Raw genomic sequence first — 15,252 nt, 5'->3', positions numbered from 1 at the left:
AATTTGGGCACAATTCTATCTGTGCTCCCTATAGTTACACTCATGTGACCCATTTTTATTATTAGCATCTAATCAAACCCAGGTCTACCATGAAACTTACCTTGGAGACTTTTATAATTCTTCTTAAATTGCTTTACAAACTTTGTAAATTGCACCTGAAAGGAGATAAAAATCCAATTATTAGGTATATAGGTAGCGCTTGTCACATAACTATTGGTTATTGCTGTGAACAGAGCATAAAATATAAAAATAAATGAAAAAAGATGGTATAAGAAAGCTTATTGCATAGATAAGCACCATTTCAAAATTGGAGGACTCGGCCTCCGTAAAAATGGCCGATAGAATGAAGAGCCCGAAGATGAGAAACATCTTGAAGTGTCCAGAATACAATCTGAAGAAGAATAAAAGTGAGAATGGTTATATATCACTCAGTAAATGTGAAAGTAAACGCATGGTTAAAAGAAAAACCACATCCAGTAGAAACACCAAGAACACAAGGCATGAAAGAAGCAAAGAATAGAGTAAGAGGTGGTGATATCAAAAGATATTGTAATATATGTATTAAAGTACACTTCTGACTTCATTGTCGATCTGTAGAGGATAAAAGTCATAGAATAAAGGTCATACTTACTCGTTCATTAGTCAGTGGTGAGTGGGAAAAAAAGAAAATTAGAAAAATAATTAGTCTCCAAATCTGCATAAGTGATTTACATGTTAGGGCGGGTTCACACCTGCGCCCAATCTCCACTTTGCAGGTTTCCGTCTTCTATCCGAGAACTGGACAGAAGACAGCGCTGCTTGAAACCACACGGACAAATTGGCAGAATGCCACAGCAGTTGGACGCATGTGGAGGGCTAGAGATTTGTGGTGGCGTGGCTGATTGAGCCAGCGCAGCATGCAACGAGATCTGTCTTGCTTTCACGGCATATTTAAGGAATAGACTGATTGAAGGAATGCCAGGGAAGTACAGACATGAGTAAGAACTATTGATGACTAGAGACATTTTGGCATTTAAACCCTTGGCGTGGGTTTATCTCTGGTAGACTTTCCACTAGAAAGACATTATATACCGTAGGAGGTGAGATAAGGCCCACTGGGCCAATGAACGACGCTACACGAGGTTGAGTGGAAACACAGCCCAAGGCTCCTCAAAATTCTTTTGGGGATGTTGGGAATCGGCCGCCACCAGGACGAGGTGGCCGAGTGGTTAAGGCGATGGACTGCTAATCCATTGTGCTCTGCATGCATGGGTTCGAATCCCATCCTCGTCAATTCTTTCTGACATTTCCCACTTGGAAACTTGCTTTGCTGAGCCTCTTTTGTCTGCCAGCGGATGCCCAGAGCACGGACATTCGCAATCACCATTCAAGAAGGGCCGTTGGCAAACTCTGCAATGACGTCTGGATGGATGGTGTGGCTGATGAAAGGGGGCACTAGGAAGTCACCTCTCTTTTCATTTGTCTGGCTTGATGCCATCCTATATCCTCTAAAGAAGGTGGTGACAGAGTTCCTCCTTTTCCCGCCATTAGCCAATACACATTCTTTATCCCGCCATGGGTCTATCTTTGGGCTGTGGGAAAGGCAAGTTCGATGTCAAACGCCTCCTTATCATTTTGCGTGAAAAGCTGAAAATAGGGAAGGTAGGCACTGCTGAGATTCGAACTCAGGATCTCCTGTTTACTAGACAGGCGCTTTAACCAACTAAGCCACAGCGCCACATGAAGAAGCCGCTGGGTGCCCGGGTTACAATACGGGCGCTTTAACCAACCAAGCCACAGTGCCACGGAAAGAAAGCGCTGGATCTTCTGTTTACTAGACAGGCGCTTGAAACGACCAAGCCACAGCGCCCTGCGAATAAACCGCCGCCGGGAAGCCTGCCAAACGGCATCTCTAATGGATGACTCCAATTTCTGCGCCCCTGTATTATTTGACGCAGCCCTTACAGCGTTTGCCTTTTTATCCCATCCTCGCCAGGAGGACCCATGTGGACAATAGAAGTCCCCCCTCCCCTTCCCTTCACGCCCCCCAAACATCCGCAGTGAGTTTCACGGGGTTGCCTTTGCAAAAGCTAAGAGACCTTCACTTCTATTCCATACTCGGCAGCAACATTTAATAATAGGAAGTCCCTGCAAGTCGTGACATTTAAGAAATCAAATCTTTTTGGGAAAGGCGCTGCTTGAAACCGCACGGACAAATTGGCAGAATGCCACAGCAGTTGGACGCATGTGGAGGGCTAGAGATTTGTGGTGGCGTGGCTGATTGAGCCAGCGCAGCATGCATCCAGATCTGTCTTGCTTTCACGGCATATTTAAGAAATAGACTGATTGAAGGAATGCCAGGGAAGTACAGACATGAGTAAGAACTATTGATGACTAGAGACATTTTGGCATTTAAACCCTTGGCGTGGGTTTATCTCTGGTAGACTTTCCACTAGAAAGACATTATATACCGTAGGAGGTGAGATAAGGCCCACTGGGCCAATGAACGACGCTACACGAGGTTGAGTGGAAACGCAGCCCAAGGCTCCTCAAAATTCTTTTGGGGATGTTGGGAATCGGCCACCGCCAGGACGAGGTGGCCGAGTGGTTAAGGCGATGGACTGCTAATCCATTGTGCTCTGCGTGCATGGGTTCGAATCCCATCCGCGTCGATTCTTTCTGACGTTTCCCACTTGGAAACTTGCTTGGCTGAGCCTCTTTTGTCTGCCAGCGGATGCCCAGAGCACGGACATTCGCAATCACCATTCAAGAAGGGCCGTTGGCAAACTCTGCAATGACGTCTGGATGGATGGTGTGGCCGATGAAGGGGGGCACTAGGAAGTCACCTCTCTTTTCATTTGTCTGGCTTGATGCCATCCTATATCCTCTAAAGAAGGTGGTGGCAGAGTTCCTCCTTTTCCCGCCATTAGCCAATACACATTCTTTATCCCGCCATGGGTCTATCTTTGGGCTGTGGGAAAGGCAAGTTCGATGTCAAACGCCTCCTTATCATTTTGCGTGAAAAGCTGAAAATAGGGAAGGTAGGCACTGCTGAGATTCGAACTCAGGATCTCCTGTTTACTAGACAGGCGCTTTAACCAACTAAGCCACAGCGCCACATGAGGAAGCCGCCGGGTGCCCGGGTTACAATACGGGCGCTTTGACCAACCAAGCCACAGTGCCACGGAAAGAAAGCGCTGGATCTCCTGTTTACTAGACAGGCGCTTGAAACGACCAAGCCACAGCGCCCTGCGAATAAACCGCCGCCGGGAAGCCTGCCAAACGGCATCTCTAATGGATGACTCCAATTTCTGCGCGCCTGTATTATTTGACGCAGCCCTTACAGCGTTTGCCTTTTTATCCCATCCTCGCCAGGAGGACCCATGTGGACAATAGAAGTCCCCCCTCCCCTTCCCTTCACGCCCCCCAAACATCCACAGTGAGTTTCACGGGGTTGCCTTTGCAAAAGCTAAGAGACCTTCACTTCTATTCCATACTCGGCAGCAACATTTAATAATAGGAAGTCCCTGCGAGTCGTGACATTTAAGAAATCAAATCTTTTTGGGAAAGGCGCTGCTTGAAACCGCACGGACAAATTGGCAGAATGCCACAGCAGTTGGACGCATGTGGAGGGCTAGAGATTTGTGGTGGCGTGGCTGATTGAGCCAGCGCAGCATGCATCCAGATCTGTCTTGCTTTCACGGCATATTTAAGGAATAGACTGATTGAAGGAATGCCAGGGAAGTACAGACATGAGTAAGAACTATTGATGACTAGAGACATTTTGGCATTTAAACCCTTGGCGTGGGTTTATCTCTGGTAGACTTTCCACTAGAAAGACATTATATACCGTAGGAGGTGAGATAAGGCCCACTGGGCCAATGAACGACGCTACACGAGGTTGAGTGGAAACGCAGCCCAAGGCTCCTCAAAATTCTTTTGGGGATGTTGGGAATCGGCCGCCGCCAGGACGAGGTGGCCGAGTGGTTAAGGCGATGGACTGCTAATCCATTGTGCTCTGCATGCATGGGTTCGAATCCCATCCTCGTCGATTCTTTCTGACGTTTCCCACTTGGAAACTTGCTTTGCTGAGCCTCTTTTGTCTGCCAGCGGATGCCCAGAGCACGGACATTCGCAATCACCATTCAAGAAGGGCCGTTGGCAAACTCTGCAATGACGTCTGGATGGATGGTATGGCCGATGAAGGGGGGCACTAGGAAGTCACTTCTCTTTTCATTTGTCTGGCTTGATGTCATCCTATATCCTCTAAAGAAGGTGGTGACAGAGTTCCTCCTCTTCCCGCCATTAGCCAATACACATTCTTTATCCCGCCATGGGTCTATCTTTGGGCTGTGGGAAAGGCAAGTTCGATGTCAAACGCCTCCTTATCATTTTGCGTGAAAAGCTGAAAATAGGGAAGGTAGGCACTGCTGAGATTCGAACTCAAGATCTCCTGTTTACTAGACAGGCACTTTAACCAACTAAGCCACAGCGCCACATGAGGAAGCCGCCGGGTGCCCGGGTTACAATACGGGCGCTTTAACCAACCAATCCACAGTGCAACGGAAAGAAAGCGCTGGATCTCCTGTTTACTAGACAGGTGCTTGAAACGACCAAGCCACAGCGCCCTGCGAATAAACCGCCGCCGGGAAGCCTGCCAAACGGCATCTCTAATTTATGACTCCAATTTCTGCGCGCCTGTATTATTTGACGCAGCCCTTACAGCGTTTGCCTTTTTATCCCATCCTCGCCAGGAGGACCCATGTGGACAATAGAAGTCCCCCCTCCCCTTCCCTTCACGCCCCCCAAACATCCGCAGTGAGTTTCACGGGGTTGCCTTTGCAAAAGCTAAGAGACCTTCACTTCTATTCCATACTCGGCAGCAACATTTAATAATAGGAAGTCCCTGCGAGTCGTGACATTTAAGAAATCAAATCTTTTTGGGAAAGGCGCTGCTTGAAACCGCACGGACAAATTGGCAGAATGCCACAGCAGTTGGACGCATGTGGAGGGCTAGAGATTTGTGGTGGCGTGGCTGATTGAGCCAGCGCAGCATGCATCGAGATCTGTCTTGCTTTCACGGCATATTTAAGGAATAGACTGATTGAAGGAATGCCAGGGAAGTACAGACATGAGTAAGAACTATTGATGACTAGAGACATTTTGGCATTTAAACCCTTGGCGTGGGTTTATCTCTGGTAGACTTTCCACTAGAAAGACATTATATACCGTAGGAGGTGAGATAAGGCCCACTGGGCCAATGAACGACGCTACACGAGGTTGAGTGGAAACGCAGCCCAAGGCTCCTCAAAATTCTTTTGGGGATGTTGGGAATCGGCCGCCGCCAGGACGAGGTGGCCGAGTGGTTAAGGCGATGGACTGCTAATCCATTGTCTTCTGCGTGCATGGGTTCGAATCCCATCCTCGTCGATTCTTTCTGACATTTCCCACTTGGAAACTTGCTTTGCTGAGCCTCTTTTGTCTGCCAGCGGATGCCCAGAGCACGGACATTCGCAATCACCATTCAAGAAGGGCCGTTGGCAAACTCTGCAATGACGTCTGGATGGATGGTATGGCCGATGAAGGGGGGCACTAGGAAGTCACCTCTCTTTTCATTTGTCTGGCTTGATGCCATCCTATATCCTCTAAAGAAGGTGGTGACAGAGTTCCTCCTTTTCCCGCCATTAGCCAATACACATTCTTTATCCCGCCATGGGTCTATCTTTGGGCTGTGGGAAAGGCAAGTTCGATGTCAAACGCCTCCTTATCATTTTGCGTGAAAAGCTGAAAATAGGGAAGGTAGGCACTGCTGAGATTTGAACTCAGGATCTCCTGTTTACTAGAAAGGCGCTTTAACCAACTAAGCCACAGCGCCACATGAGGAAGCCTCCGGGTGCCCGGGTTACAATACGGGCGCTTTAACCAACCAAGCCACAGTGCCACGGAAAGAAAGCGCTGGATCTCCTGTTTACTAGACAGGCGCTTGAAACGACCAAGCCACAACGCCCTGCGAATAAACCGCCGCCGGGAAGCCTGCCAAACGGCATCTCTAATGGATGACTCCAATTTCTGCGCGCCTGTATTATTTGACGCAGCCCTTACAGCGTTTGCCTTTTTATCCCATCCTCGCCAGGAGGACCCATGTGGACAATAGAAGTCCCCCCTCCCCTTCCCTTCACGCCCCCCAAACATCCGCAGTGAGTTTCACGGGGTTGCCTTTGCAAAAGCTAAGAGACCTTCACTTCTATTCCATACTCGGCAGCAACATTTAATAATAGGAAGTCCCTGCGAGTCGTGACATTTAAGAAATCAAATCTTTTTGGGAAAGGCGCTGCTTGAAACCGCACGGACAAATTGGCAGAATGCCACAGCAGTTGGACGCATGTGGAGGGCTAGAGATTTGTGGTGGCGTGGCTGATTGAGCCAGCGCAGCATGCATCGAGATCTGTCTTGCTTTCACGGCATATTTAAGGAATAGACTGATTGAAGGAATGCCAGGGAAGTACAGACATGAGTAAGAACTATTGATGACTAGAGACATTTTGGCATTTAAACCCTTGGCATGGGTTTATCTCTGGTAGACTTTCCACTAGAAAGACATTATATACCGTAGGAGGTGAGATAAGGCCCACTGGGCCAATGAACGACGCTACACGAGGTTGAGTGGAAACGCAGCCCAAGGCTCCTCAAAATTCTTTTGGGGATGTTGGGAATCGGTCGCCGCCAGGACGAGGTGGCCGAGTGGTTAAGGCGATGGACTGCTAATCCATTGTGCTCTGCATGCATGGGTTCGAATCCCATCCTCGTCGATTCTTTCTGACGTTTCCCACTTGGAAACTTGCTTTGCTGAGCCTCTTTTGTCTGCCAGCGGATGCCCAGAGCACGGACATTCGCAATCACCATTCAAGAAGGGCCGTTGGCAAACTCTGCAATGACGTCTGGATGGATGGTATGGCCGATGAAGGGGGGCACTAGGAAGTCACTTCTCTTTTCATTTGTCTGGCTTGATGTCATCCTATATCCTCTAAAGAAGGTGGTGACAGAGTTCCTCCTTTTCCCGCCATTAGCCAATACACATTCTTTATCCCGCCATGGGTCTATCTTTGGGCTGTGGGAAAGGCAAGTTCGATGTCAAACGCCTCCTTATCATTTTGCGTGAAAAGCTGAAAATAGGGAAGGGAGGCACTGCTGAGATTCGAACTCAAGATCTCCTGTTTACTAGACAGGCACTTTAACCAACTAAGCCACAGCGCCACATGAGGAAGCCGCCGGGTGCCCGGGTTACAATACGGGCGCTTTAACCAACCAATCCACAGTGCAACGGAAAGAAAGCGCTGGATCTCCTGTTTACTAGACAGGTGCTTGAAACGACCAAGCCACAGCGCCCTGCGAATAAACCGCCGCCGGGAAGCCTGCCAAACGGCATCTCTAATTTATGACTCCAATTTCTGCGCGCCTGTATTATTTGACGCAGCCCTTACAGCGTTTGCCTTTTTATCCCATCCTCGCCAGGAGGACCCATGTGGACAATAGAAGTCCCCCCTCCCCTTCCCTTCACGCCCCCCAAACATCCGCAGTGAGTTTCACGGGGTTGCCTTTGCAAAAGCTAAGAGACCTTCACTTCTATTCCATACTCGGCAGCAACATTTAATAATAGGAAGTCCCTGCGAGTCGTGACATTTAAGAAATCAAATCTTTTTGGGAAAGGCGCTGCTTGAAACCGCACGGACAAATTGGCAGAATGCCACAGCAGTTGGACGCATGTGGAGGGCTAGAGATTTGTGGTGGCGTGGCTGATTGAGCCAGCGCAGCATGCATCGAGATCTGTCTTGCTTTCACGGCATATTTAAGGAATAGACTGATTGAAGGAATGCCAGGGAAGTACAGACATGAGTAAGAACTATTGATGACTAGAGACATTTTAGCATTTAAACCCTTGGCGTGGGTTTATCTCTGGTAGACTTTCCACTAGAAAGACATTATATACCGTAGGAGGTGAGATAAGGCCCACTGGGCCAATGAACGACGCTACACGAGGTTGAGTGGAAACGCAGCCCAAGGCTCCTCAAAATTCTTTTGGGGATGTTGGGAATCGGCCGCCGCCAGGACGAGGTGGCCGAGTGGTTAAGGCGATGGACTGCTAATCCATTGTCTTCTGCGTGCATGGGTTCGAATCCCATCCTCGTCGATTCTTTCTGACATTTCCCACTTGGAAACTTGCTTTGCTGAGCCTCTTTTGTCTGCCAGCGGATGCCCAGAGCACGGACATTCGCAATCACCATTCAAGAAGGGCCGTTGGCAAACTCTGCAATGACGTCTGGATGGATGGTATGGCCGATGAAGGGGGGCACTAGGAAGTCACCTCTCTTTTCATTTGTCTGGCTTGATGCCATCCTATATCCTCTAAAGAAGGTGGTGACAGAGTTCCTCCTTTTCTTGCCATTAGCCAATACACATTCTTTATCCCGCCATGGGTCTATCTTTGGGCTGTGGGAAAGGCAAGTTCGATGTCAAACGCCTCCTTATCATTTTGCGTGAAAAGCTGAAAATAGGGAAGGTAGGCACTGCTGAGATTTGAACTCAGGATCTCCTGTTTACTAGAAAGGCGCTTTAACCAACTAAGCCACAGCGCCACATGAGGAAGCCTCCGGGTGCCCGGGTTACAATACGGGCGCTTTAACCAACCAAGCCACAGTGCCACGGAAAGAAAGCGCTGGATCTCCTGTTTACTAGACAGGCGCTTGAAACGACCAAGCCACAACGCCCTGCGAATAAACCGCCGCCGGGAAGCCTGCCAAACGGCATCTCTAATGGATGACTCCAATTTCTGCGCGCCTGTATTATTTGACGCAGCCCTTACAGCGTTTGCCTTTTTATCCCATCCTCGCCAGGAGGACCCATGTGGACAATAGAAGTCCCCCCTCCCCTTCCCTTCACGCCCCCCAAACATCCGCAGTGAGTTTCACGGGGTTGCCTTTGCAAAAGCTAAGAGACCTTCACTTCTATTCCATACTCGGCAGCAACATTTAATAATAGGAAGTCCCTGCGAGTCGTGACATTTAAGAAATCAAATCTTTTTGGGAAAGGCGCTGCTTGAAACCGCACGGACAAATTGGCAGAATGCCACAGCAGTTGGACGCATGTGGAGGGCTAGAGATTTGTGGTGGCGTGGCTGATTGAGCCAGCGCAGCATGCATCGAGATCTGTCTTGCTTTCACGGCATATTTAAGGAATAGACTGATTGAAGGAATGCCAGGGAAGTACAGACATGAGTAAGAACTATTGATGACTAGAGACATTTTGGCATTTAAACCCTTGGCATGGGTTTATCTCTGGTAGACTTTCCACTAGAAAGACATTATATACCGTAGGAGGTGAGATAAGGCCCACTGGGCCAATGAACGACGCTACACGAGGTTGAGTGGAAACGCAGCCCAAGGCTCCTCAAAATTCTTTTGGGGATGTTGGGAGTCGGTCGCCGCCAGGACGAGGTGGCCGAGTGGTTAAGGCGATGGACTGCTAATCCATTGTGCTCTGCATGCATGGGTTCGAATCCCATCCTCGTCGATTCTTTCTGACGTTTCCCACTTGGAAACTTGCTTTGCTGAGCCTCTTTTGTCTGCCAGCGGATGCCCAGAGCACGGACATTCGCAATCACCATTCAAGAAGGGCCGTTGGCAAACTCTGCAATGACGTCTGGATGGATGGTGTGGCCGATGAAGGGGGGCACTAGGAAGTCACCTCTCTTTTCATTTGTCTGGCTTGATGCCATCCGATATCCTCTAAAGAAGGTGGTGACAGAGTTCCTCCTTTTCCCGCAATTAGCCAATACACATTCTTTATCCCGCCATGGGTCTATCTTTGGGCTGTGGGAAAGGCAAGTTCGATGTCAAACGCCTAATTATCATTTTGCGTGAAAAGCTGAAAATAGGGAAGGTAGGCACTGCTGAGATTTAAACTCAGGATCTCCTGTTTACTAGACAGGCGCTTTAACCAACTAAGCCACAGCGCCACATGAGGAAGCCGCCGGGTGCCCGGGTTACAATACGGGCGCTTTAACCAACCAAGCCACAGTGCCACGGAAAGAAAGCGCTGGATCTCCTGTTTACTAGACAGGCGCTTGAAACGACCAAGCCACAGCGCCCTGCGAATAAACCGCCGCCGGGAAGCCTGCCAAACGGCATCTCTAATGGATGACTCCAATTTCTGCGCGCCTGTATTATTTGACGCAGCCCTTACAGCGTTTGCCTTTTTATCCCATCCTCGCCAGGAGTACCCATGTGGACAATAGAAGTCCCCCCTCCCCTTCCCTTCACGCCCCCCAAACATCCGCAGTGAGTTTCACGGGGTTGCCTTTGCAAAAGCTAAGAGACCTTCACTTCTATTCCATACTCGGCAGCAACATTTAATAATAGAAAGTCCCTGCGAGTCGTAACATTTAAGAAATCAAATCTTTTTGGGAAAGGCGCTGCTTGAAACCGCACGGACAAATTGGCAGAATGCCACAGCAGTTGGACGCATGTGGAGGGCTAGAGATTTGTGGTGGCGTGGCTGATTGAGCCAGCGCAGCATGCATCGAGATCTGTCTTGCTTTCACGGCATATTTAAGGAATAGACTGATTGAAGGAATGCCAGGGAAGTACAGACATGAGTAAGAACTATTGATGACTAGAGACATTTTGGCATTTAAACCCTTGGCATGGGTTTATCTCTGGTAGACTTTCCACTAGAAAGACATTATATACCGTAGGAGGTGAGATAAGGCCCACTGGGCCAATGAACGACGCTACACGAGGTTGAGTGGAAACGCAGCCCAAGGCTCCTCAAAATTCTTTTGGGGATGTTGGGAATCGGTCGCCGCCAGGACGAGGTGGCCGAGTGGTTAAGGCGATGGACTGCTAATCCATTGTGCTCTGCATGCATGGGTTCGAATCCCATCCTCGTCGATTCTTTCTGACGTTTCCCACTTGGAAACTTGCTTTGCTGAGCCTCTTTTGTCTGCCAGCGGATGCCCAGAGCACGGACATTCGCAATCACCATTCAAGAAGGGCCGTTGGCAAACTCTGCAATGACGTCTGGATGGATGGTGTGGCCGATGAAGGGGGGCACTAGGAAGTCACCTCTCTTTTCATTTGTCTGGCTTGATGCCATCCTATATCCTCTAAAGAAAGTGGTGACAGAGTTCCTCCTTTTCCCGCCATTAGCCAATACACATTCTTTATCCCGCCATGGGTCTATCTTTGGGCTGTGGGAAAGGCAAGTTCGATGTCAAACGCCTCCTTATCATTTTGTGTGAAAAGCTGAAAATAGGGAAGGTAGGCACTGCTGAGATTCGAACTCAAGATCTCCTGTTTACTAGACAGGCGCTTTAACCAACTAAGCCACAGCGCCACATGAGGAAGACGCCGGGTGCACGGGTTACAATACGGGCGCTTTAACCAACCAAGCCACAGTGCCACAGAAAGAAAGCGCTGGATCTCCTGTTTACTAGACAGGCGCTTGAAACGACCAAGCCACAGCGCCCTGCGAATAAACCGCCGCCGGGAAGCCTGCCAAACGGCATCTCTAATGGATGACTCCAATTTCTGCGCGCCTGTATTATTTGACGCAGCCCTTACAGCGTTTGCCTTTTTATCCCATCCTCGCCAGGAGGACCCATGTGGACAATAGAAGTCCCCCCTCCCCTTCCCTTCACGCCCCCCAAACATCCGCAGTGAGTTTCACGGGGTTGCCTTTGCAAAAGCTAAGAGACCTTCACTTCTATTCCATACTCGGCAGCAACATTTAATAATAGGAAGTCCCTGCGAGTCGTGACATTTAAGAAATCAAATCTTTTTGGGAAAGGCGTTGCTTGAAACCGCACGGACAAATTGGCAGAATGCCACAGCAGTTGGACGCATGTGGAGGGCTAGAGATTTGTGGTGGCGTGGCTGATTGAGCCAGCGCAGCATGCATCGAGATCTGTCTTGCTTTCACGGCATATTTAAGGAATAGACTGATTGAAGGAATGCCAGGGAAGTACAGACATGAGTAAGAACTATTGATGACTAGAGACATTTTGGCATTTAAACCCTTGGCGTGTGTTTATCTCTGGTTGACTTTCCACTAGAAAGACATTATATACCGTAGGAGGTGAGATAAAGCCCACTGGGCCAATGAACGACGCTACACGAGGTTGAGTGGAAACGCAGCCCAAGGCTCCTCAAAATTCTTTTGGGGATGTTGGGAATCGGCCGCCGCCAGGACGAGGTGGCCGAGTGGTTAAGGCGATGGACTGCTAATCCATTGTGCTCTGCATGCATGGGTTCGAATCCCATCCTCGTCGATTCTTTCTGACGTTTCCCACTTGGAAACTTGCTTTGCTGAGCCTCTTTTGTCTGCCAGCGGATGCCCAGAGCACGGACATTCGCAATCACCATTCAAGAAGGGCCGTTGGCAAACTCTGCAATGACGTCTGGATGGATGGTGTGGCCGATGAAGGGGGGCACTAGGAAGTCACCTCTCTTTTCATTTGTCTGGCTTGATGCCATCCTATATCCTCTAAAGAAAGTGGTGACAGAGTTCCTCCTTTTCCCGCCATTAGCCAATACACATTCTTTATCCCGCCATGGGTCTATCTTTGGGCTGTGGGAAAGGCAAGTTCGATGTCAAACGCCTCCTTATCATTTTGCGTGAAAAGCTGAAAATAGGGAAGTTAGGCACTGCTGAGATTCGAACTCAAGATCTCCTGTTTACTAGACAGGCGCTTTAACCAACTAAGCCACAGCGCCACATGAGGAAGCCGCCGGGTGCACGGGTTACAATACGGGCGCTTTAACCAACCAAGCCACAGTGCCACAGAAAGAAAGCGCTGGATCTCCTGTTTACTAGACAGGCGCTTGAAACGACCAAGCCACAGCGCCCTGCGAATAAACCGCCGCCGGGAAGCCTGCCAAACGGCATCTCTAATGGATGACTCCAATTTCTGCGCGCCTGTATTATTTGACGCAGCCCTTACAGCGTTTGACTTTTTATCCCATCCTCGCCAGGAGGACCCATGTGGACAATAGAAGTCCCCCCTCCCCTTCCCTTCACGCCCCCCAAACATCCGCAGTGAGTTTCACGGGGTTGCCTTTGCAAAAGCTAAGAGACCTTCACTTCTATTCCATACTCGGCAGCAACATTTAATAATAGGAAGTCCCTGCGAGTCGTGACATTTAAGAAATCAAATCTTTTTGGGAAAGGCGTTGCTTGAAACCGCACGGACAAATTGGCAGAATGCCACAGCAGTTGGACGCATGTGGAGGGCTAGAGATTTGTGGTGGCGTGGCTGATTGAGCCAGCGCAGCATGCATCGAGATCTGTCTTGCTTTCACGGCATATTTAAGGAATAGACTGATTGAAGGAATGCCAGGGAAGTACAGACATGAGTAAGAACTATTGATGACTAGAGACATTTTGGCATTTAAACCCTTGGCGTGTGTTTATCTCTGGTTGACTTTCCACTAGAAAGACATTATATACCGTAGGAGGTGAGATAAAGCCCACTGGGCCAATGAACGACGCTACACGAGGTTGAGTGGAAACGCAGCCCAAGGCTCCTCAAAATTCTTTTGGGGATGTTGGGAATCGGCCGCCGCCAGGACGAGGTGGCCGAGTGGTTAAGGCGATGGACTGCTAATCCATTGTGCTCTGCATGCATGGGTTCGAATCCCATCCTCGTCGATTCTTTCTGACGTTTCCCACTTGGAAACTTGCTTTGCTGAGCCTCTTTTGTCTGCCAGCGGATGCCCAGAGCACGGACATTCGCAATCACCATTCAAGAAGGGCCGTTGGCAAACTCTGCAATGACGTCTGGATGGATGGTGTGGCCGATGAAGGGGGGCACTAGGAAGTCACCTCTCTTTTCATTTGTCTGGCTTGATGCCATCCTATATCCTCTAAAGAAAGTGGTGACAGAGTTCCTCCTTTTCCCGCCATTAGCCAATACACATTCTTTATCCCGCCATGGGTCTATCTTTGGGCTGTGGGAAAGGCAAGTTCGATGTCAAACGCCTCCTTATCATTTTGCGTGAAAAGCTGAAAATAGGGAAGTTAGGCACTGCTGAGATTCGAACTCAAGATCTCCTGTTTACTAGACAGGCGCTTTAACCAACTAAGCCACAGCGCCACATGAGGAAGCCGCCGGGTGCACGGGTTACAATACGGGCGCTTTAACCAACCAAGCCACAGTGCCACAGAAAGAAAGCGCTGGATCTCCTGTTTACTAGACAGGCGCTTGAAACGACCAAGCCACAGCGCCCTGCGAATAAACCGCCGCCGGGAAGCCTGCCAAACGGCATCTCTAATGGATGACTCCAATTTCTGCGCGCCTGTATTATTTGACGCAGCCCTTACAGCGTTTGCCTTTTTATCCCATCCTCGCCAGGAGGACCCATGTGGACAATAGAAGTCCCCCCTCCCCTTCCCTTCACGCCCCCCAAACATCCGCAGTGAGTTTCACGGGGTTGCCTTTGCAAAAGCTAAGAGACCTTCACTTCTATTCCGTACTCGGCAGCAACATTTAATAATAGGAAGTCCCTGCGAGTCGTGACATTTAAGAAATCAAATCTTTTTGGGAAAGGCGCTGCTTGAAACCGCACGGACAAATTGGCAGAATGCCACAGCAGTTGGACGCATGTGGAGGGCTAGAGATTTGTGGTGGCGTGGCTGATTGAGCCAGCGCAGCATGCATCCAGATCTGTCTTGCTTTCACGGCATATTTAAGGAATAGACTGATTGAAGGAATGCCAGGGAAGTACAGACATGAGTAAGAACTATTGATGACTAGAGACATTTTGGCATTTAAACCCTTGGCATGGGTTTATCTCTGGTAGACTTTCCACTAGAAAGACATTATATACCGTAGGAGGTGAGATAAGGCCCACTGGGCCAATGAACGACGCTACACGAGGTTGAGTGGAAACGCAGCCCAAGGCTCCTCAAAATTCTTTTGGGGATGTTGGGAATCGGTCGCCGCCAGGACGAGGTGGCCGAGTGGTTAAGGCGATGGACTGCTAATCCATTGTGCTCTGCATGCATGGGTTCGAATCCCATCCTCGTCGATTCTTTCTGACGTTTCCCACTTGGAAACTTGCTTTGCTGAGCCTCTTTTGTCTGCCAGCGGATGCCCAGAGCACGGACATTCGCAATCACCATTCAAGAAGGGCCGTTGGCAAACTCTGCAATGACGTCTGGATGGATGGTGTGGCCGATGAAGGGGGGCACTAGGAAGTCACCTCTCTTTTCATTTGT

At 49.4% G+C, this 15,252-nt stretch overlaps 1 protein-coding gene and 14 non-coding genes across 15 annotated transcripts in view; 8 read left to right on the top strand and 7 right to left on the bottom strand.

Annotated features, from left to right (window-relative positions):
* Positions 1-369, bottom strand: part of LOC142212577 (cathepsin W-like) — a 32,779-nt gene extending 32,410 nt beyond the window's left edge. Inside the window, exons 1-2 of the mRNA XM_075280537.1 lie at positions 298-369; positions 101-155 (exon numbers count right to left, since the gene is read on the bottom strand). Of these exons, the coding sequence (XP_075136638.1) occupies positions 101-155; positions 298-369 (127 nt within the window). The remainder of the gene's footprint in view (positions 1-100; positions 156-297) is intronic.
* An 821-nt stretch (positions 370-1,190) lies between these two features.
* Positions 1,191-1,272, top strand: TRNAS-GCU (transfer RNA serine (anticodon GCU)). The gene has a single exon. It is a non-coding gene; the product is annotated as a tRNA-Ser (tRNA).
* Positions 1,273-1,643: 371 nt separating this feature from the next.
* TRNAT-AGU (transfer RNA threonine (anticodon AGU)) lies at positions 1,644-1,717 on the bottom strand. Its single transcript has one exon. It is a non-coding gene; the product is annotated as a tRNA-Thr (tRNA).
* Positions 1,718-3,022: 1,305 nt separating this feature from the next.
* Positions 3,023-3,096, bottom strand: TRNAT-AGU (transfer RNA threonine (anticodon AGU)). Its single transcript has one exon. It is a non-coding gene; the product is annotated as a tRNA-Thr (tRNA).
* Positions 3,097-3,948: 852 nt separating this feature from the next.
* Positions 3,949-4,030, top strand: TRNAS-GCU (transfer RNA serine (anticodon GCU)). Its single transcript has one exon. It is a non-coding gene; the product is annotated as a tRNA-Ser (tRNA).
* Positions 4,031-6,706: 2,676 nt separating this feature from the next.
* On the top strand, positions 6,707-6,788 carry TRNAS-GCU (transfer RNA serine (anticodon GCU)). Its single transcript has one exon. It is a non-coding gene; the product is annotated as a tRNA-Ser (tRNA).
* Positions 6,789-9,464: 2,676 nt separating this feature from the next.
* TRNAS-GCU (transfer RNA serine (anticodon GCU)) lies at positions 9,465-9,546 on the top strand. Its single transcript has one exon. It is a non-coding gene; the product is annotated as a tRNA-Ser (tRNA).
* A 371-nt stretch (positions 9,547-9,917) lies between these two features.
* On the bottom strand, positions 9,918-9,991 carry TRNAT-AGU (transfer RNA threonine (anticodon AGU)). The gene has a single exon. It is a non-coding gene; the product is annotated as a tRNA-Thr (tRNA).
* An 852-nt stretch (positions 9,992-10,843) lies between these two features.
* Positions 10,844-10,925, top strand: TRNAS-GCU (transfer RNA serine (anticodon GCU)). The gene has a single exon. It is a non-coding gene; the product is annotated as a tRNA-Ser (tRNA).
* A 371-nt stretch (positions 10,926-11,296) lies between these two features.
* TRNAT-AGU (transfer RNA threonine (anticodon AGU)) lies at positions 11,297-11,370 on the bottom strand. The gene has a single exon. It is a non-coding gene; the product is annotated as a tRNA-Thr (tRNA).
* Positions 11,371-12,222: 852 nt separating this feature from the next.
* Positions 12,223-12,304, top strand: TRNAS-GCU (transfer RNA serine (anticodon GCU)). Its single transcript has one exon. It is a non-coding gene; the product is annotated as a tRNA-Ser (tRNA).
* A 371-nt stretch (positions 12,305-12,675) lies between these two features.
* TRNAT-AGU (transfer RNA threonine (anticodon AGU)) lies at positions 12,676-12,749 on the bottom strand. The gene has a single exon. It is a non-coding gene; the product is annotated as a tRNA-Thr (tRNA).
* An 852-nt stretch (positions 12,750-13,601) lies between these two features.
* Positions 13,602-13,683, top strand: TRNAS-GCU (transfer RNA serine (anticodon GCU)). The gene has a single exon. It is a non-coding gene; the product is annotated as a tRNA-Ser (tRNA).
* A 371-nt stretch (positions 13,684-14,054) lies between these two features.
* TRNAT-AGU (transfer RNA threonine (anticodon AGU)) lies at positions 14,055-14,128 on the bottom strand. Its single transcript has one exon. It is a non-coding gene; the product is annotated as a tRNA-Thr (tRNA).
* Positions 14,129-14,980: 852 nt separating this feature from the next.
* On the top strand, positions 14,981-15,062 carry TRNAS-GCU (transfer RNA serine (anticodon GCU)). The gene has a single exon. It is a non-coding gene; the product is annotated as a tRNA-Ser (tRNA).
* Positions 15,063-15,252: the final 190 nt, after the last annotated feature.

The sequence above is a fragment of the Leptodactylus fuscus genome, chromosome 7 (genome assembly GCF_031893055.1).
Source record: "Leptodactylus fuscus isolate aLepFus1 chromosome 7, aLepFus1.hap2, whole genome shotgun sequence".
NCBI lineage: Eukaryota > Metazoa > Chordata > Amphibia > Anura > Leptodactylidae > Leptodactylus > Leptodactylus fuscus.
The sequence above is the reverse complement of the archived record's forward strand: the minus strand, read 5'-3'. Positions and strand labels throughout refer to the sequence as shown.